Genomic DNA, 22,864 nt, shown 5'->3' on the forward strand with positions numbered 1-22,864 from the left:
GTATTTTTCTTTAAAAAAGAAACCACAACTTTCTGAAGGGAACACCCTAGAAGACTTCAGAAGATTAGTGTGGAGTAAGTGAGAAGCCTCTTTCTCTTCATGTTACTCAGGAGAATGAGTCTCAAATGCCATACTCATTTATCTCAGGACATCTCTTTATACTCCTACCTAGAGATAGTCTTGGTGAACATCAAAGAGCTGGGCTGTGATGCATCTACCTGTGACAGTGAGCTCCAGGGCATCACTGGGGGCTGACCACGCATAGGGGCTGTTGCTATACCAGCCATAGCACCTGTAGTGTCCAGTGAAGTCAGGGTTCACAGGTCCCAGGTGGAAGCTGCCTTGATACTCTTCATGTTGGTGCAATGGCAAGGAAGCTTCTTCTTCCTTGGCCAGTGAAAATCGGTTGAACAGGTTGTGTGCTGAACTACACTTGAAGGAAATGTTTTCTCCTGGTCTCAACACAAGGCTTTGATCTGTGGAGAGGACGGGTTTGTCATAAAAGCCTGGAAGAGTAGACAATGAGATGTTAGCAAAATTTTGTTCTTTAAAAAAATTTTTTCAGGTGCTGGAGCAATGGGTCGACAGGTAAAAGCATTGGCTGCTTGTCCAGAGTCATTACTGTCTGTACCTCCAGTTCTAGGTGATTTGATGCTCTCTTCTGGCTTCTAAGAGCACTGCATTTACATAGTGCACAGACATACATGCAAGCAAAAATACACACACAGAAAATAATTAAAAACTTAATTAATGGTGTTGGAGAGATAGCTCAGCAATTAAGAGCACTGCTCTTACAGGGGTGCCTGGGTTCAATTCGAAGAACTCACATGGTGGCTCACAACCATCCTTCATGGTAGTCTAATGGGATCTGATGCCCTCTTCTAGTGTGAAGACATATATTCAGACAAAACACCCATATACATAAATAAATAATTCTTTTAATAGGAAGAAAATTCAGTTGAGTAAATCAACTAAGAGATGTCCTCTTTTTCCTGTTTAAAAATTTTATTTGCAGCTAGGTAGGTGTTATGTTTTGTGAATGCAATCTCAGTACTTAAGAGGTGAGGTGGGAAAGTCATGAGTTAAGGTTAGCATGGGATACATAGTAGGACCCTGTCTCACAGGTAGAAAAGTAATGGAATAAACCTATATGCCTGTCTGCACCAATGCAATGCACAACAGGGTTGTTTGCAACCGCAAAGACAAAGTTGTGTCATTGGTAGGAAAACGGATATGACTGAGGATTGTTACATTAAGTAAATTATTAAGTAAAGTAATTAAGTCAGACTCAGAAAAAGAATCACATTTTCCCTCATTTGTGGATCACAGACTTTTACATAGATATATAAATTAATGTATGGCTGTGTGACATGAAGGTAGATGCAATACTAAACACAAGCAAAATAACTTAACAAGAACAAAAGCAAATTTATTGTTTGTGATAGGGATAGAATCCATAACCTTGTGTACAATACACAAAGACAGTACCATTTTTTATATATTGATTTAAAATAAAAACTACTTAAGTTTTGAGACAGGGTCTTAAAATGTAGCTCAGGTTAGCTTTAAACTCATGGTCTTTCTGTCTCAGCTTCTCAAGTAGTGAGATTACTGATGTGTACCAACACACCAAGCTTTTCTTTCCATCTTCTCCTCTGCACTTCCCTCCACTCTCCTCTCCACTTCTGTCCCCTTCCTACCCTCTCTTCTTCCTCCCTCTATCCCTCCTTTCCTTCCTTTGCACCCTTCTCTGGCCATGCCAAGCGTCATAAAGGTGCTGTTTGACAAAGTTCTGGAGTTTGGACAATCTGGACTGACCCTTCACTGCTCTTGATGGATACTCGCGGCACAACTTTTATTACACTTATGCTTCTTACTGCTAACGGCCTCTCTCCAAAAGCTAGAGCTGGAATAACAAAAAGCTAATGTAAACAAGAATGAAATTAATGAAAGTTCCTAGAAAAAATAGCTATCAAGAAAACTGAGCCTTTGATAAGAACTTATTACTTAAATAAATATTCAGATCACTAATGAGTGTTGTTAGTAAGCATGAGAAAGAAAATTTGAGAAGAGTTATTAAAGAAGAAAAACGTAGGGAAATTTTAGAAACTGACAACTTGTAATTGTATTGCTAGGGTTTTAATGTTCAACTTTAGAAACAAGGAACTTGTGTGTATAGGAAGACATTTTGATCATGCAAGTTTATGACAAGCCTTGGTGCCTTCCTGAAGGCAAAAGTAAGCAGTGATGTACTTCTGTCATTTACAGAATTATAATGAAGATTTGAATCGTATTGGAACAAGGGTTCAAGACAGAAACACAGAGGGAAGCACCCTGGCTCAGTGAATTGCCTGCCTTCCTGAACAGACTTGTCAAACCAGAACTTTACTGATACTTACAGAACTTTACAGAAATTTACAGAACTTTCCTTGCTTAAGCAAAGGAACTGCACAATATTTTAAGAGTCAAAGAAAAAGGACGGTGGTCTTTTGCCAGATATGAAAGAAATATAGAAGAAGGAAAGGAAGAATTAAATAAGGGTTAAAGGCTGAACTTCTATAGAAAGTCAAGTTTGACATAATAGATAGTAGGAAATAATGTTTGATCTATTAATCTTATGCCAAACTGAAACAAAATCAAATTCAAATAGAGTAATCCTGTCTAGCATTTCTGTAACTGCAAGGCTTTACCACACCAATCTTAAGGAGGATAACATTAAGTTTAAAGAAAATTTATTTTATCATAATGTTAACTTTTTGTTCTTATAAGATTGCTGTTGCTCACTTTGTCCCACTTTTAATATTCTTATGTAATCAAGGAAGACTTGAGAAGAAAATGTATTTTGAAAATCTGTGTAGTCAATGCATAAAATTTCTAAGGAAATGATTTTATGTATAAATAAAGCTGGAAAGAATCAAAAGTTGTCAGAGTAGGAGAAGCCATAGTGAGATGTGCTTCCTCTCTGTCCAGTCTCTCATGAAGTGAATGATGTCCCATGTCTGATCCTTCCCTTCATAGCTCTTTCATCCACCCTTCTCCAGACCCTGCCCTCAGCCAAGGCTGGTCTCTGACACCTCTCTTTCAACAAGCTCTCATGTAGCCTCGACTGAATTCAAACTCATTATGTAGCCATGGATGGCGACATTAGAGAGCATCATCACATCTGTCTTATTTTTAAATTAAAAAGGCTTTGTGTATTTATCATGCATACTGTAATGTTTGATACAAGTATACATTGTACAATGGCTAGTTAGGGTAGATTAGCATATGTCTCATTTCACATACTTTTCTTTTTTGTGTGTGGTAAGAACAGTTGGAATACAACATGCATTGCGTCTGGTCTTTTTGTAATGGCCCATGACCCAGTGTAGTTATGAGAAAAGTATCAGCCCAACAGAAACTGTGATAGCTGAGAGAGGACTAAATTCAATGTGATATCTTTGAAGGGGTCTAGAATTAGATAAATCTCATTTAGATAGAAACTAAGGAACTCTGAATATACTGTAGACATCAGTTATGAAGGATGTTGCATTGGCTGGTTTTGTGTGTCAACTTGACACAAGCTGGAATTATCACAGAGAAAGGAGCTTCAGTGGAGAAAATACCTCCATGAGATCCAGCTGTAAGGCATTTTCTCAGTTAGTGATCAAGGGGGGAGGGCCCATTGTGGGTGGTGCCTTCCCTGGGCTGGTAGTCTTGGGTTTTATAAGAAAGCAGGTTGATCGAGCCAGGAGAAGCAAGCCAGTAAGTAACATCCCTCCATGGCCTCTGCATCAGCTCCTGCTTCCTGACCTGATTGAGTTGCAATCCTGATTTCCTTCAGTGATCAAAAGCAATGTGAAAGTGTAAGCTGAATAAACCCTTTCCTCCCCAACTTGCTTCTTGGTCATAATTTTTGTGCAGGAATAGAAACCTTGACTAAGACAGATGTATTGATATCTATTCATTCATTCTTCATGAGACACTTTCTATACACTAATGTTGGATGTTAGCAATAGAGAGACTGTGCACTGGAGAGATAGAAATGGTTTTCAACATCTCAGCTTTTTTATGAACCTAGAGCTATCCTAAAAGTATGTGAAGTGAGGAGGATATGGGAAGAATGGGGGGGTAGAGTATGATAAAATTATATTGTGTGATATGTAAATAAATAAAATTTAAATAAAGATTAAAAGTATGAACATCATTGAGTGCAGACTTATGGCTGCCCAAGATGCGAAGAATAATGATGGTTGTGAGCCAAGACATGAAGACATTTATACCACCTCTGTCTAAGACTTAAGGAACACTGTGAATGGAAGTACATGTTAGAAGACAAGGTGAGAGCAACTAACTATCATTCTATAGACTTGATAGCACCATCACAATTAATAACATGCAACAACTGTAATTGCCCATACTGGGCCTACATGAGAGCATCCCTGTCAATAGTATGTCAAAGAAGTAGGGGAACTGGAAAATGAGGGAGTAATCTAGGGGTCTTGCACTTTATGGTGAAACTATTGGCTATTGATAGACTCTGGGAGGGGGAATCATTATCTTTAGTTGTATACCTACTGCTGAGCCCTCCAGGCTCCAGAAGATACCTCCACACCCTTATTAATAAATATGGCTCTAGTTAAACTTAGTGATTTATGAAACAAAATGAATAGAAGTGGGGGGTGAGAGTGGCCAATATGAATTGTGTACTTGCATGAAATTATCTTCTAACAAATGCAATTAACATGCAACAACAACATCAACACCAACACCACCAACAAAACCAAGGCCTGCTACAATTAAGACAAAATAGCTAGCAGAAGGCAGGCTCATAAGATGTCTCCTTACCTGTCACCACCAGCTTCAGGGGTTTACTCCACTCTGACCAATGGTACTTCTTCCTATACTGACATTGATAACATCCTGCCAGTGTTGAATTCATGTGGTTGATAGTGAATTCAGCCTCTTTTTGAAATCCTAATTTCTTTTCTATAACCATCTGTGTGGAGTTTTTCATCAGGGACAATTGATACAGGAAGGCTTCGGGTGTTCCCCTGCACAGGATCCTCACAGATCCATTCCAGGGAACCATAGGTTTTGCTGCAGTGGAGATGGTAGGAACGGGAAATTCTGAAATGAAACAAAGTCTAGACTCAGATGGCTTGCAGAAGCCATTTTATTCTATTTTGGGGTACATGAAACTGTGAGCATATATAACCATTTCAAGATAGTATTTTGGGTGTCTGGAGTAATATCTCAGTTGATAAAGTGCTTGACCTGCAAGAATGAGGACCAGGCTTTGTCTTCCCAGAGCCCATATAAATAATCAGGGGCGGTGGTGTGTATTTATAATCCCACTGAAGTGGCAGAGACAAGCAGATTCCTGGGCTTGACAGCCACTCTGGCTAGCCTAGTCAGTGAGCCTCAGGACAGTGAGACACCCTGCTTCAACAAACAGCAGTGAATGCAGAGACTCAAGCTTGCCTGTGGTGCTGAGAATTTGTAAAGGATGCATGTACAGCCCTGAAAGGGTCTTTTTTAAAACCAAGTCCTCTAAGGCACAGGGAACATAATTGGAAGGTGTGTGTAAAGAATGTAAGGGCTGGAAGATAGGGAAAGAGCTGTGAAGTGTGATCCTCTGGGGGATTACATAGTCAATGCAAATATATTTTACAGCAGCAGCTGCTGCTGGCAATAATCGTACATAAGACTGGGCTTATCCATAACCAATGATGGGAGATGGCTCTACCTTTCTTTGCTGAAGTATTGATTACTGATGGATTCTGAGGAAGGGGTTAGCATTATCTTCAGCTGTGGACTCACTAGGGAGTCCACCAGAATCCAGTGAATAGCTCCAAACCCATGGTTACGCAGATGGCCCTGGTTAAACTCAGTGAGTCACAGAACAAAGTAGAAACACATGAGCATCTGATGGAGACTTGTAGAAAGGGGTAATAGGTATGGAAGGGAGGTAAGAGAAAGTGTGGGAGTGTCAACAATAAGAATTCACTATATGTATGAATGAACTTGTCAGATAACAAATTTAGTTAAAGATTAAAAAGACTCAACAAGGTGGACATCACCTGAAAGCAAATAATAGCAAGTGTGTCCTGTACTCACCAGCACAAACATAAATACCCTTTTAAAGAAAATAGTTGTTTTGTGGTATATTGCAAATGTTGAAGTATACATAATATTATATTACACACACACACACACACTCACACACTCACACACTCACACATGTATCTGACAGAGGGATGATGAGTTCTGTGGGACAGGGCTGGGAAAGCTGGAGTTGGAAATGGGCAGATCCTGGTGCAGCATCCAGGACCCCACAGAAAGCCAGAACATGTTAGTTGTCTTCCTGACTTTTCTTATATCACTGTTGATTAGCCTTGAACAAGTGATATTTTCATCTTGAAGGCCTCACTTTCAGGTTTTAAGAATAGGCAATGGGACACTGAAAACCTTCCATTTTCCTTCACTAAGATGCACCTGTTCTGTGGATCAAGCTCAGCTGGTGAAATGCTTCCTATGACGCAGCAAGTCCTAGATTTGATCCTTACCATCACAAAGCCAAACCAAACCAAACCAAAATCCAAGTAAGGTACCTTCAGTTTCATATGTGCATGTTTAGGAAATTGATTTTAAAATACCCTTTTACTTTCAAATATGTACACACTATTTTTGGCCATTTTCACCATCCCCCATCTCCCTATCTCATCCTCATGCCCTATTGCTGAAACCACTCTTCTCAAGAAGCCACTTCTACTGTGATGTCTTCTTTTGACCCATCAATTTTTACTGGAGCTTCCTGAACACGAGTTGGAATTTATTTAGTAGCATGTGAGTTACTTAATAGAGACTACACCAATGGAAAAAAATGACATCCCTTCTTTAGAACCCATTAACTACCTATAGAACCAAAATGAGGTTTATGACTACCTCCAAGATTTTATATATTTAAAACAAGCAAGTAATTCTATCCCTGATCCTAACAGTCAATTTAGTCATTTAGAAGACATTGAAGGAGTACTTAGCATACATGTGACATCAAATTTTGCCCTGTAGATATAAGGTTAAATAAACAATAATTGATGATGACAATAAAAGTTGACATGAATGTAGAATAGTGGTCACTAGAGGCTAGCAGGTATGATGAAGTGGGGAGAGGTGAAAGATAGGCACTTTTAGATAAATACTAGTTCTCTTCTACACAGCTAGATGACTAAAGTTTCCAACAATATGTTATATAGTTTATGAATGAAAGTGAGAGGAATTGGAAGGCTCTAAACATAATGTAGTACTACAATAAAAGGCAAGGACAAATATCTGAGGTTGTCCTCTGACCTTTGCATGCATGCTGTGGTCTTTTCATATGCGAAGATAGCAGTATTAATTATCTGGTTTGATTAGTACATAAGGTGTGAATACATTGATATGTTACATTATGTTGTACCCTGCAAACTTGTGTAGTTATGATCTCAAGTACACAGTATGGCCTCTGATCCATAGTGCAAAGTTCTAGAAAAGGATATCAGGTGACTTGTGTGGAAGTGGAAAGGGAGGTGGAGGAATTGCCAAGGACATAAGACAGGGAGGGCTGAGAGTTGAAAAATTGAAAAGGGGAAAGATAAGTTCATTGAAGGCAAGAGTGGGTGAAGAAGAGACAAGAGAGATGGTGGGAGAGAGCCTGGAACATTGTAGGACTCACTTAAGACAGATCTGAGGAGCCATAAGAGGGAGATATAGAGAACTGTATCTTAAGCATACAAATGACTCAGGCTATTGTCTTTAGAAGGAGTCTGTAGAGATAAGACATGGTTAGATGAGGAGGTCATAAGTATTAGGAGACCAAAACAGGAGTTAAGAGTGTCAGAGTATGCAGAATTCAACACTATTAGTGCTCTCTTTTAGTTCAAGTTGGTGCTTTCCTACTCAGTATTACTTAGGGTTCAACATTGTGTACATGGGTGTACAATAGGGCTAGATTAGGCAACTTCCTCTAAATAAGTGAAGTAAATAAACTTGACTTTGGAGAAAAAGGGAATCAACACTCAGAAGGATGTTAGGCAAAGACAGACAACTCATGACTTCCTGTTATGAAGATTCCACCATACAATACAGGTCTTTTTGAGACAAGGAGCTAGCACAGCGAAAGGCTGTATCTCCCAGAGGGTTCTAGGATCTTCAGAGTGAGGTAACACTGAAGGAAACAAAAGACACAAAAATGGGTACAGGATGGGGAATTTACCTGGGCTTCAGACTATATTTCCATTATTCTACACCAGAGTGTTGTGAGTGGTATCTAAGGTGGGGCAAAGGACGAGACTTATAGGACACTTACCTTCTTGTGCCCAAATTGTCTGACCTAGACAGACCACTGGAAGAGAATCAAGTGGTAAAAATTTAGGCCTCTTGTATACAATTCTGGTACAGATACCCCCACACAATGAGCTATATAGTAAATATATGTATGTATTATATATGTATGTATGTATGTATGTATGTATGTATGTATATGTGTCTATGTATCTATTTTCTATCATCTACTTTTGTGTCTCATTTTTCTAGCTTTAGCTTTCCCATGTATTTTTGTACATTCAAAATAGTACTTTTAGAAAATAACCACAGCCTTGAGAGTCACTTTTAAGTTTTCAGTCCTTTACCTTCCCCTCTCAGAAAGCCCAGCACTCACCATGAAGCCCTAATAGTATGTCATGAATTTGAACAGAGACCCAGTTATTGCCACCTCAGCAAAATGCTAAGGAAATTAAACTATCCTTGGCTGCCACTAAAATCACCTAGTATTCATGTTAAGAGAATGTCTAGCTTTTGTGGGAGCCCTGTCTTCTTGCTAACTCACTTTCATTTCAGGACTTACCGAAATACAGGAATGTGATATCCTGTGGGGCCATGATACTGATATGGCCTCAGCCCAGTTAGCTTCTGTTTGCATGCATCCACAGACAACAGATACTTCTGAGACAGTAGACCCAACAGGATGTATGTGGTCTGAGTTCCTGACCACAGGATTTCTACACCTTTTGCTCCATAGGCAAAAGGAAGTTTCTCCTTGAAGCACTTATTTCTCAGTTGCTCTTGATTGGACTCGTAGAAGAGACCAGAAATCCTGCTGTTCATATTTCACACAAGAAAAGAGGATTTTCCTCAAAACAATGTCGAGTGGTGCTCACATTCCTGAATCTCTTTTTCATTTTTGAAATTAATTTATTCTCTCATATATTACATCTGGACATGTTTCCCCTCTCTGACTCTGCACCCCCATGCTCTTCTCCTCTCTTCCCTCCTTATACACTCCTGCTCTATTTCCTTTCAGAAAAGGGCTGGCTTCCCAGAAATATCAACCAAACATGACATATCAAGTTGCAATAAGCTTAGGCACCTCACTCATCTTAAGGCTGGACAGGGCAATACAATACGAGGACAAGGGCCCCCAAAGCAGGCAAAAGCAACAAAACAGCCTCTGATCTCTGTGTTAGAAATACCACAAAACGGCAAGCTACACAACTATAACATGTATGCAGAGGGCCTAGGTCAGTTCATCCAGGCTCCTTGGTTGTTGGTTCAGTCTCTATTAGGCCCTGTGAGTCCAGGCTTCTTGTTCCTGTGGGTTTTCTTGTAGCATCCTTGAACCCTCTGACTCCTACAATTCTTCCTTGCCTCTTCCACAGGATTCCAAAAAACTCTGCCTAATGTTTGGCTATGTCTCTCTGTATCTGTTTCCTTCACTTGCGGGATGAAATCTCCCTGATGACAGTTGGGTTAGGTACCAATCTTTGAGTACAGCAGTATATTATTTGAAATCAGTTCATCGAACTTTTTTTCTAAGTTCTGTTTGGTTGTATGGTCACTAGTCTACCCAGCCTCTGGTGTCTGGTCCTCTAAGCAGTGTCAGAGATGATACTCTTACCTTTCATATATGTATACCCATTCTCCTGCCTGTCCCATGGATCCTGCCCAGCTGCACTGAGCTAGCTGTGGGCTGTTTCTGGAGCTCCACTGTTTACCAGCCTCTATCAGGCCCACTGAACAAGAAACATACAGGCCCACTGTACAAGGAACATCCTATTCTGCTATACCAAGAACATCTAGTTCAAGACCGTCCAATAGAGGCCTACTGATTAAGACTGCCTTCAGATACCTACTATATCATGGAAACCAGATGGCTAAAGGCCAGGGTAAGAATGCAAATAACAAGAGCCAGGGCAGCATGGCACCTACAGAGAGCAAAGCTATTCCACTATAGCAAACCCTAAATATCCTAAGTACAAGAAAATTAAACTTTATAAATATGATTGATGCCTTTAGAAAGGAAATGAATAAATCTCTCAAAGAAATTCAGGAAAATACAATCAAACAGGTAGAGGCTTTTAAAAAGGAAAGTAGCCGGGCAGTGGTGGCACACGTCTTTAATCCCAGCACTTGGGAGGCAGAGGCAGGTGGATTTCTGAGTTTGAGGCCAGCCTGGTCTACAGAGTGAGTTCCAGGATAGCCAAGGCTATACAGAGAAACCCTGTCTTGAAAAACCAAAAAAAAAAAAAAAAAAGGAAAGTAATAAATCCCTTAAAGAAACACAGGAAAATATAATAAAAAAGGTGAAGGAAATGAATAAAACTGTTCAAGACCTGAAAATGGAAATAGAAGCAATAAAGAAAATACAGTTAGAGGGAGTCATGGAGATAAAAACATAGGAAAGAGAACAGGAACTGCAGATGCAAGCATCACCGACAGAATATAAGAGATGGGATAGAGAATCTCAAGAGTAGAAGATATGGTAGAAGAAATTTATAGTTCAATCAAAGAAAATGTTAAATCTGAAAAATTCATGACACAAGAGATCCAGGAAATATGGGACAGTAAAAAAATACCTAACCTAAGAATAGGAATAGAAGAAGATGAAGGATTCCATCTCCAAGGATAAGAAAATATTCTCAACAAAATCATAGAAGAAAACTTTCTCAACCTAAAGGAAGAGATGCTTATAAACAAACAAGAAACTTATAGAACCCCCAACTACATACATCCACACCTCTACACACCCCCACCATCTGCAGCAGCAGAATAAAAATAGCAGGAAAGAACAATCACTGGTTATTAATATCTCTCAACATCAATGGCCTCAATTTCCCAATAAAAAGGCAAAGGCTAACAAAATGGATGTGAAAACAAGATCCATCATTCTTCCATATACAAGAAACATACCTGAGCAATAAAGATAGACACTACTTCAGAGTAAAGTGCTGGAAAAAAGTTTTACATGCAAATAGATCCAAGAAACAAGCTGAAGTAGCCATTCTAATATCTAATAAATTCTCAACCAAAATTAATCAAAAGAAATGGGGAAGGACACTTCATAATCATCAAAGGAAAAACCCACCAAGATGGCATTTTAATTCAGAGCTGGTAAACAGCATAGTATGGCATAACAATGGAAACACCTGAGAAGGAGGAGATGTATTACCTCAAACACATCTTAGAAAATATTTCTTGGTAGAGGAGAACTATGCATGGAAATATTAAAGAAATATGTAGATGCTCCTGGTGAGAGAAGTCTTTGAAAAACTGCATTTTGATACATAGAACCTGTATATGCTAAAGCCCAATGTTAAGAGTGGTTTTCTCCCAAGAAGAAGAAAGACAAAAGTGTGGGTGCTTCAGTCCTACTCAGAAGGAGGAAGAAAATAATTACGGGAGGTAGAGGGAGGGAGGGATCTTGGAAGGAGAAAGGAGGGGAGGGGAAGAAGGGGGCAGAGTCAGGTGTGGGAGGATATGAGGAAGAAGTACAGAGAGCCAGGAAATTGGAGGTATGTAGGAGTGGGGGATGGAAAACTGGGGGTAGCCACTAGAAAGTTCCAGATGCCAGGGGCCCAAGAGGTTCCCAGGACCCAACAGGGATGACATTAGCTGAGATACCCAACAAAGGGGAGAGAGAACCTGTAGAGACCATATCCAGTAGGTAGGCATGGTCCTCAGTTGAGGGGTGTGGCCACTTAGCTCAAAAATAGAATTTCTCCTGTCAAAAGGAAATGCAGGTACAAAAAGTGGAGCAGAGACTGAAGGAAAGACCACTTAGAGACTGCCCCACCTAGGGATTCATTCTATCTGCAGACACCAAACCCAGATGCTATTGTTGATGCCAAGAAGTGCTTGCTGACAGGAGCCTGGTATCACTGTTCCCTCATAGGCTGTGCCAATTCCTGACCAATACAGATGAGGATGCATGCAGCCAACCATCAGACTAAGTGTGGGGACCCCAGTGGAGTAGTTAGGGAAAGGACTGAAGGAGCTGAAGGAGTTAGAATCACCACAGGAAGAACAACAATATCAACTAACCAGATCCCCACCAGAGTTCCCAGGGACTAAACCACGGAGCAAAGAGTACACATGGAGGGACCCATGGCTCCAGCTCCATATGTACTACAGGACTGTCTTTTCTGGCATCAATGGGAGGAGAGACATTTGGTCCTGTGAAGGCTCGATGCCTCAGTGTAGGGGAATGACAAAATGGTGAGGTGGTAGTGGGTGGGTGGGGGAGCACCCTCATAGAAGCAGAGGGGTAGAGGGAGGGGATAGAGGGTTTGTGGAGAGAAAACTGGGAAAGGGGATAACATTTGAAATGTAAATAAATAAAATATCCAATAAAAAATTAAAAAAGAATAATCAGGTGTGAGTATGATCAAAATATTTTGTATACATTTAAGCAATTGTCATGAGACTTATTTTGAATATCACTATGATTTGTGAATATCACTCTAATTAATAATATATACTAAACAGAGTGAACTCCTTTATTACAAAATTATGAGATAATCAACATGGTCATATCTTCAAGTATGTCTAGAATTTATAGCCAGTAAGACTGTAGAGGTCTACAGGAGTGAAATGAAACAGAGCTCCATTGAATAAGCAATAGAGTTTGATTTTTGTCCAGAGGGCACTGAGGACCATAACATTTGTAAATAAAGGAAAGCTACATTCAGAAACATATTGGAATACTTAATGATGCTCCAAAATTTAGAGACTTTTGATTTCAGATTCTAGCTGTTCTACTGCATCTATCAGTCTTTGCTGGAGAAAGGGATGTGATGTCCATGGAAGACATCCATAGATCTTCCTTTGAGAACTCCTGGGGTACAAGGAACCTTGGATCTCAGTTCATCATTTCATGACTTCCATGTATCCACTGGTATCTCTAGAGAATTCCTTCAGCTTCTAGGAATTGATGTGATCAACTGATGCTTGAAGATCATATGATCAATTTCTCTGTACATCATCTCCTTTCTAAATGTCCTAGAGTGAAGTAAATGTTATGTGATGTTGACTACACATATTGTTCCGGTGTATGAAGGAATGTAGTCTGTATGGAAGAGAGCAGGCTCAGGAGGACCTACCTGTCTGAGAAGGGTTATTTTCACTTCAGACTCTTGGTCCATGATGACTGTTTTTTTTTAAAACTAATTATTTTTATTTATTTACATCCCAAATGTTGCCTCCCCTCCTGACCCCCAATCCCAGAGTTCTTTACCCCATCCCCCATCGTCTTCACTGGCTGATATTTTAGGGGACAGAACTAATTAAAATACTTAAGTACTTCTTGACTCTTGTTTCTAATCCAATGTATTAGTGAGAGATATAGAAAGACCAAAGTTTGCTCATTGGCCACAAAGCAGAGTCAGATGCTCTGCCTCTCTGTGTTCTCAGCCCCATCCTAAACATGCTTCACAGTAGTAATTCTCTCTTCAGCATTCTCTCCTTCTTTCTGTCTTTAGTTAAACTTTGCTCTAGATATTAGTATATGCTTTCTAATGTGAAGGTGCAGAAGGTGCTCCCTGTCTACATTGTGCACTCTGATACAAATTCTCAAACTTCCATCTCTTTATAAAAATGTTTTTAAATAAAATATTATTTTATCTTTTTCTCCACTTATTTCTCTAGTTCCTCCAAGGTGCCTGTGTATGTGTGTGTGTTTGTGTGTGTGTGTTTAATGTAGCTAAAGTACTCTCAGCAGTCAGTCTTCTCTGTGCCTCCCTATGACTTTCTCTCCACTACCAGAATGATAATTCTCAAACATGTCTTTAATACTTCATTAATGATAAGACAGTATATGTAATATCTATCTATCTATCTATCTATCTATCTATCTATCTATCTATCTATCTATCTATCTATCTGTTACCTATGACAGGAAGGTACATGGGGTCATGGGAAGAATTTCTGAAAGAGCCATAGCATATATAGTTCCCTTTCCAGATCACAGGACCAAGAAGGAAGTTAGCCTGTAATTTTCCACTGAGGCTTTGCACTGAAGGCAGCCCACGTCTCTGAGTCACCCCTTCCATGGACAGATGGAACATGTCAAAATGATGGCCAGAGATACTGGACAAGGTCATGTTCTCTCCTGACATTACCACAGGGTCATTTCACACAGAAAGGGAAGGTTTCTTGTATAAATCTGGAAGAAAATAGGCAGAGATCCTTATCTTCCTCTGATCCCTTTCCTTTTCCTAATAAGTCTTCTTTATACTTTTATTGTCAATCTATAGGTTTAATGAAAGTTACTTACTTGGTCCTTAAGAACATACAAAGTAATGGACTTCATTATGACATCTCCATACAGTTAATTTTATTTATCTTTTCCCCACTCTCCTTCATTGTACCACCGTTTCTGGCCCTTTCCCTCCCCCTTATTTTCTCTTCCATGTTATATGTATTCCATTTATTTTCCCATCCTTCTCTGTTAATCATCTTTCCCTCTCATGGTCATTTTCTAATTTCATCACCTATAACTCCCATCCTATGTATATTAAAAATCTAGAGTCAGACTTTCAAATTATTGATTTTCTTTTTTTTTTTTTTTTTGGTTTTTTCGAGACAGGGTTTCTCTGTGTAGCCCTGATTGTCCTGGAACTCACTCTGTAGACCAGGCTGGCCTCGAACGCAGAAATCCGCCTGCCTCTGCCTCCCAAGTGCTGGGATTAAAGGCGTGCGCCACCACTGCCCGGCACCAAATTATTGATTTTCTATCATGTCTCTTTCAAAATATCTGTTAGTTAATCTCTCTTTTCAAAGGAAAGAATGTTCCACGAATATGTCTGTTTCCCTTACATAGAGGCCATGATGTCTTCCCTCTCTTCCTCTTCCTAGTGTGTGTATTGCTTCAGTATGATCTATCATTTGTCCCCTTATCTTTGTTTTAGAATATATGACATCTGCCATTATTTCTCCATTTCTACTTTCAAATCTTCCATTCAGGCTTCTAACTTTTTTCAGGTTTACTCTCACACATGTCATACTTTCTATGTCCCCAGTCCTTTCTGTCTATAAGTCTTTCTCTCAATTCCCCTGTAGGACTCTCTCTAGGTATATATATTTCCGTGACTTTTATTTGTACCTGCTGAAAGCACTTCTTTATGTTTTTTTCTCAGCTATCTTAGAATGTCTGAGTAACTTTGGAATGTGAACTGTAAACAGTTTGGAGATGTATAGACAGACAATGATTGGTGCTATACTTATTTCCCAGGGTTATGATACTCAGGGATGAGTAATGGGTCAGCTACAATAAAGGAAATACTGTCAAGTAGACAGAAACTCTATGAGTGTACCAAGGCCTCAGGACTAATCAAGAACAAGGGCCACTCAGCACTTAAAATCATGTCAGATACATTATATGTCTAGCTCTTCTGTCAAATATCTTGTAGAGTTAGAAGGTAAACAAAACTCTGAACTGTCTAGGTCTCTGAACATTAGTAGAAGGACTTCATTGTTTATGAAGTTCACAGAGTCTCTCATTTCTCTTTATCTCTAATTATGTCTCTTTTGGCTGCCCTGTATCCGTGCTTTGTGTTATAACCAATGGTCTGTTCTTGTGTCTTCATTTTCATTGTTAGGAAAATACTTATCAAGCCTGCCTTTCTCTAAGTTTTCCACACTCATCTTTATCCTCATGTCCCAGGACTTCAACTCTACAGAATAGCTGCTCTGCATCACAGAGAGAATGATGAGCATGTATGCACTATTTTCCTGTGATCTTTATGTCAGTGGGGTCACTAGATTTGGACTACTCATATGGAATGTGATGTAAGCACCATAGCACATGTAAGTCGCAGCGTGGTCAGGTGTCACAGAATCTATTGAGAAGTTGTGGTAGAACTCCAAAGAAGAGATTCTGCAGGAAGCTGGAAAGAGTCCTTGATTATTCCCTTTTGTGGGAACAAGAGGAGAGGCTTCCTGTAGATTCTCAGAAATAAATATATTATGAGTATGAATCTGACTCCACTCTGTGTCCTGGAAAACTTATGGTTCTCCCTCCCTCTGTCTGTTCTTCCTCTCAGTGCCCCAGTGTCCACTCTGCACATAGACTCCTTTATCTTTCTCTGTCCATTTTCCACTTCTGAGGCTCAAGAGGTACCACAATATTTTCCCAATGGCTTGTTGTGAATTATGTCTCTGTTTTCATTGTCTATGCTAGTAAAATACTCATCAAGGCTGCATTTCTTTAAGTTTCCTTTAGTCCTTCTTATGACACTTTGGATGAAGTATAATCATTGGTATGTTAAGAGAATTAGTAGTGAGGTAACTAGCAGGGAATCTCTTCTGGCTTTCTGTAAGGCTTCAACATCTGCAAGGAATTACTCATGTTTTCTTTTAAATTATTGATTTTCTATAATGTCTCTTGTAAAATATCTGTTAGTTAATCTCTCTTTTCAAAGGAAAGAAAGTTCCATGAATGAGTCTATTTCCCTTGCATAAAGGCCATGATATTCTTGACCAACCAACCATTGGTCATGATTGATTGATCATCATGGCCTCTGTGCAAGGGAAACAGACTCATTCATCAAACATTCTTTCCTTTGAAAAGGGAGATAAACTAACAGGTATTTTAAACTATGATGATGAATCAACTCCTAACATGTTGATTCATCAGCATCCTGAGTTACTACTCTCCACACATTACTTCCTTGTTTCCTCATTTGCCTTGATGTGGACCCCTGTATTAGTTTCCTATCATTATTATAAAAAACTATCACAAATGTTCTAGAGATTAGAATTCTAAAACAAGTTCAAATGGTATAAAGCAGGTTTCTACAGGGTTATGTTATTGCTAAAATCACTAGTGAAGTGTCTATTACTATTTATTGCCTTTCATTTTCTAGAGGCCTCATGTATTCCTTGGCCCTTGGACCATTCCTCCACTGTTAGAGTTAGCAGTAGAGTGTCTCTCACATATTTGTTCTGAAATCTACTGTATCTCCCCCTATTTTGTTATATGAACACTTGTTCTATAAACCTGGAATAATTCAAGATATTTTTTTTATCTTGTTATCAACTTTTTAATAGTTGAATTCCATTTTTAAGCCTTCAAATTTCTCTTGGCTTATTTAACACTCAGGCAGCCTTAGGGACAAGAAAGTGCATTTCCTTGAGTATCTTGTCATGCCCACCACAGTATCCAATTCCTTATGTTGAATATTCTTTTATAATGATGAAATTCTGACCCGAACTCTTTCTGAAAATTCTAGAGCTAGAAAATTTACGGTAAACATGGTCTCTGACTTGAAATCATGATCTTTAGAGGTTCACTGTATGGTGAGAGTTCATTATAGTATCAATGATTACAATTATTAGGCTCTTGCACATGCTGGTGTCACAAGACCAACGACAAGACTCCTCTCGAGTATTATGTCATAGAATTGAGGGATAGGAGCCCAATGTTCATTGTACATCTTGAATATATTAGACTCACTATGAGAGTCACAACTAAGCGTCACGTGTTGTCCCTGAGGAACAACATGGCATGGCACATGTGAATGAAGAACTAAACATATAAACACCCTAATACTTGCTGTTGATGACTGAACATTTATTTTCAGAGCACTGTTTAGACTTCCTTGAAAACTGACAAAGTTCAAGTTTAACTCGGTTCTTGGTTTCAGGATGAAAGTCATTAATTAAAGAGAAAATAAAGCTAGCAAGGAAAAAGAGAGGACTTGAGGAGTCCTGTTTACTTGGTCCTTATACTGTGATGCTCAATAATGTGGCATTCTTCAGCTTAAATTTCATCAGTACTACTTTGGTTGACACTGTTGGCTAATGCTGCTGTCCATAAATCATGCAATGCTGTGGGACAGGCTCCAGATGGGGTCCCACGAGAATCTATGGCTTGGCTGAGTACTGGGTGCAAACAGCCTCTGCCTCTGTCCACGAGCAGTCCAGAGGGATGAAGTGCAGACAGGGAGAGTCCGCTGCTGCCTCTGCCACTTCCAACCGAGTTTCCATGGTGGAGAGGGAAAGTGTTACAGCTCTTTGAAGTGCCTGGTGAGGCACCAGCTGGCCGGTGAAGAGGGGAGGATCCATGACAGAAGCTCTCAGACAACGGGATGAATCTCCAACGTACTTTACTTCTGAGTAGTGCCAATATATACAGTTTGGGATGGGTTAAGGTCTGGCAGCAGGAAATCCCTATTGGCTTGGTCTGAGAGCTTGGGGATGCCTCATCTGCATGTGAGGGTGCTACTCCTACATGACCGATGGCCATAGGCCTCTCTGTGGGAGAGGTTGAATCTGAGAGAGCCAGAGGCCCAGGAAGAGCTGTATGCCTTCTATCCCAGGGAGTATCTGGGGTTCAAAGCTCATCGACCAGGCACCTGGCTGTCTCTCATAGCTCACCACCCCACACAGTGTCATTGTTGCTAGGGAACATTGTAGTTACTGCCTACTAACTAAATCAACTTTGTAAAAATAAGAGCATATTTGGTTTTATTTGTGAGTATGTATTATAAGCATATGATTATAATAAACACTACAGAAAACCAAAAAAATGACATCATGAAATTTGCAGACAAATCAATGAAACTAAAAGTGATCACCCTGAGAGAGGAAACCAAGATCCAGAGACAAACATGGTATATACTCACTTTTATTTAGATATTAGCTATTAAGTAAATAATAGTCATGCAACAATGCAAAGATCCAGAGAGGAAAAGTAACAAGGAGGGCTCTAGGGTGGATACATGGATCTTGGGAAGGGAAAATAAAATAGATTTTGTAGGTGGTCTGGGGGCAGGTGGAGATAGAATCATGCGATACTAGGTTGGGAGGAGAAATAGAGGGGGAGAATATAAAGTGAAAAATTCTGGTTTCTTTGGAGACTAAGTTGTGTGTCATGTGATGTTTTTCTAGAAACTGTCTTATGAGAGGATGTTTTTACTGAAGCAGACACGTGGGAGGATGTTTTGCTGAGAACAGACACATTGTGTTTTTCTAGAAGCAGCCTGGAAAAAGGACATGTGATGTATTGCTAGAGTGGATGCTTGAAAGAACATGTGATATTTGGCGAGGGTATAAATAGAACCCAACAGACAGTGGATGATGCAGTGTTGTATTGACATGCCTTACCATTTTTTGCTGGTCATTGTTGAACTTTGCTGACACGGGCCTTCACCTATGACACTGTATGGTATTTGTTTGCCTTACCATTCTTTGCTGCTCATGATTTGTTCTGACTTCATGCAGAGAAATACCAGCAAAGAACTTCTGGTGGTGTTTCGTCATCTTCTTGTCACTTCTGAATACTTGGGCCAGTTGGCAGAACCTTAGCAGTTTCTTCTGGATAGAACTTCCATTGCTGATTTTTGAATGGTGTTTGCAAGTGGATTGAGCTACTGCTGCTGATTTATGTGAATTGAACTGCTGATAACCTGACTACACAGATGATTAGATTTGCCTCAAAGAACTATTTCTAAACAGGTTCACATCCTTCTTTGCCCTATTAACCTCTCCTTTCCACTGCCTTTAGTGGGTAATGGGTTAGAAGGGAGGTTAAAGCACTTAAGTACACTTACTTAAGTAGCTTTTGAAAAACATAAGCCTACAAGAGTATACCAAGATACTACTGGAATTTGGGGCAATGTGCAAACTTAGTACAGTGGAAACTCCCTGGAATCTATGAGGGCAACTCTAGCAAGGACTCTTAGTAATAGAACCTTTGGAAAATGAACTGTCCATCTTCTATAATCAGGTAAGTGGAGCATAGGAACACCAACACAGCCACAAAACCTTCAAGCTATAATTTGTCCTGCTTGCAAGATATGTTGGACAGTGGTGGCTCAGAACTGGAGGAAGTGACTAACGAATTACTGGCCTAATTTGAGGCCAACACCACAAGAAGGAGCCCATGTGAAGCCTAGTATAGAACTAAACACACCTGACTCCCCCCCCCCCAATTAACCAATGAAACAATTCCAATGATGTTCTGCTAAATTCATAGATCAGTCCCTAATCAACTTGTCATTAGAGAGTGTCTCTGGAGGCTAATGGGAGCAGATGCAGAGGTCAATAGACAAACACTAGGCAGTGAAAAAGCCCACAACTCTATCCCTGGAGCTTGGGGAACTCAGCAGAAGAAGGAGATGAAGAACTGTTAGAGCTAGAAGGGTCAAAGAAACCAGGAGAGCACTGACCATGTAATCAACTAAACAGTGCTCACAGAGACTGAAACAGCAATCACAGAGCCTGCAGGGATCTGCACTAAGTCCTCTGGATACATGCTATGGGTGTTAGCTTGATGTTTTGTGGAGGATTCTGACAGTGGGAGTTGGTGTGTCTCTGACCCTTTTGCCTCCTCTTGAGACCCTTTTCCTCCTACTGGGTTGTCTCACCCAGCCTTGATCTGAGGGTTTGTGCCTGGTCTTATTGTATCTTGTTCTGCTTGTGTTCAGTTGATGTCTCTGGGAGGCCTCCTCTATTTTGAGGGGAGATTATGGGAGAGGAGTGGATTTAGAGAGGAGGGATATAGGAGGGAAATTGCAGGGATGGATGGATGGATGGAGGGAGGGAGGGAGGGAGAGAGATGGGGAGGGAGACAGGGGAAGCTGGGGCTGATGTGTTAAAGATTAGACAAGCAATTTAAATAGTTATGTTTTTTAGTGAAAGAGAAGCAGTCATTAAAAGTCTCCCAAACCCCAAAAAGAAAAAAGAAAACAGAAAGAAAAAAATAGAAACAAACAAAAACTGGGACCAGATGGTTTTAGTAGAGAATTTACCAGACATTCAAAGAAGAGCTGATGTCAACGCGCCTCAATTTATTCTACAAAACAGAGGGAATATTGCTCAATTCACTTTCTGAGTTCTTGGTTACCCTGATACTGAAATGAGATGAAGACCAAAGAAAAAGAATTGCAGGTCAATGCCACTTATGAAAATAAAGTTAAAAAATACTCAATAAAATACTTGCAAACCAAATCTAAAAACATGTCAAAAAGATGATCCATTATAATGAAGGCTTCAGCCCAGAGATGCAGGGATGGTTCAATATTCATAAATCGATAGAAGTGATTCACCATATAAACAAGACAAAAACTACATCATCATCTCATCAGATTGCATAAAAGGCCCGTAGAAAACTTCAACACCCCTTCATCATAAAAGTCCTGGAGCGTGAGCAGGCCCAAGGGCATGAGCAAGGGATAGCTGGCATTGGCCAGGGAGAAATCTCCCTCTCCTCTCTTTTACCCTTGAATGGCAGGGGGGAGACCAGGTCTCTCCAAGGCACTTGAAAGAACAGTCCCTGCCATTGCCTAGGCAACAGAATAGCACTGACTCTGGTCATAGTTATGCTAGGTTCCTGTTTGCAAGCATAGCAGAATATCATTGACAGTGTCAGGGGTTGGCTACAGGAGGTGGCCACTTCAGTTTCCAACTGCCCCATTGGTAGGATTCTCAGTTAGGGTCACCCTCATGGACTCCCTGGAATCTTCTCTGTTCCAGGACTCTAGATAACCCCACAGATGTCCTGCACCCATTGCTGTTCTCACTTCCAGCCCCTACGAGTTCCTTCCCCACACCTAATCCCTATCCCTGTTCCTCTCCTCCCTCCAAATCCCACTCAGTCACGTCTATCTACCTTTGATGAGTATTTTGTTATCTATTCTGAGTGATACTCACAACTTGAGCCCTTCTTATTACCCAATTTACTTGGGTCTGTGGATTGTAGCTTGGTTATCTTGTACTTTATGGCCAATGTTCACTTATCAGTGAGTACATAACATGCATGTCTTTTTCTGCCTGGGTTACCTCACTCAGGATGATATTTTCTAATCCTAATGGATATTTCCATCCATTTGATTGCAAAATTCATGATGTCCTTGTTTTTTAATAGCTGAGTAGTATCCCATTGTATAAATGTTCCACATTTTCTGCGGAACCAGAGAGTAGAGATGTCATTTCCTTGGTGACACATTCTCCAACTTGTAGGATTGGGGCGGGGTGAGGAGATTGGGGCTTTTTGTTTGATAGTCTGGGTTCTGCAGTGGGTGGTTCCTGCAGTCCTTGCTTTGGTTGAGGGACATCTGGGTTGTTCCCAATTCCTGGCTATTATGAATTATGGCTATAATAAACACAGATGAGCAAGTGTCTTTGTGGTATATTGGGGTATCTTTTGGGTATGTGCCTAGGAGTGACAGACATAGCTGGGTCATGGGGTATGACTATTCCCAGTTTTCGGGAAAACTGTCAAATTGCTTTCCCAAGTGTTGTACAAGTTTGCACTCCCACCAGTAATGGGGAGGTGCTCCCCTTGCTCCACATCCCCTCCATCATGTGCTGTCACTTGAGTTTTTGATCTTAGCTATTCTGATGGGTGTAAGATGGACTCTCAGAGCAGTTTTGATTTTCATTTTCTTGATGACTAAGGACTTTGACTTTGAACATTTCTTTAAGTGCTTCTTGTCAATTTGAGATTCCTCTGTTGAGACTTCTCTATTTAAATCTGTATTCAATTTTTTAATTTGGTTTATTGGTGTCTAGTTTCCTGAGTCCTTTATGTGTTTTAGATATTAGACCTCTGTCAGATGTAGAGTTA

The 22,864-nt window shown here is 40.1% G+C and overlaps 1 protein-coding gene and 1 pseudogene across 1 annotated transcript in view; both read right to left on the reverse strand.

Moving 5' to 3' along the window:
• LOC114627352 (immunoglobulin superfamily member 1-like) overlaps positions 1–8,914 on the reverse strand; it is a 20,571-nt gene extending 11,657 nt beyond the window's left edge. The window contains exons 1-4 of the mRNA XM_028775106.1: positions 8,867–8,914; positions 8,330–8,365; positions 4,828–5,109; positions 219–506 (exon numbers count right to left, since the gene is read on the reverse strand). Coding sequence (XP_028630939.1) covers positions 219–506; positions 4,828–5,109; positions 8,330–8,365; positions 8,867–8,900 — 640 coding nt within the window. The 5' untranslated portion in view covers positions 8,901–8,914. The remainder of the gene's footprint in view (positions 1–218; positions 507–4,827; positions 5,110–8,329; positions 8,366–8,866) is intronic.
• A 12,129-nt stretch (positions 8,915–21,043) lies between these two features.
• LOC114627353 overlaps positions 21,044–22,864 on the reverse strand; it is an 82,044-nt pseudogene continuing 80,223 nt past the window's right edge.

Source organism: Grammomys surdaster, unplaced genomic scaffold (genome assembly GCF_004785775.1).
Source record: "Grammomys surdaster isolate TR1022 unplaced genomic scaffold, NIH_TR_1.0 252, whole genome shotgun sequence".
NCBI classification, from domain to species: domain Eukaryota; kingdom Metazoa; phylum Chordata; class Mammalia; order Rodentia; family Muridae; genus Grammomys; species Grammomys surdaster.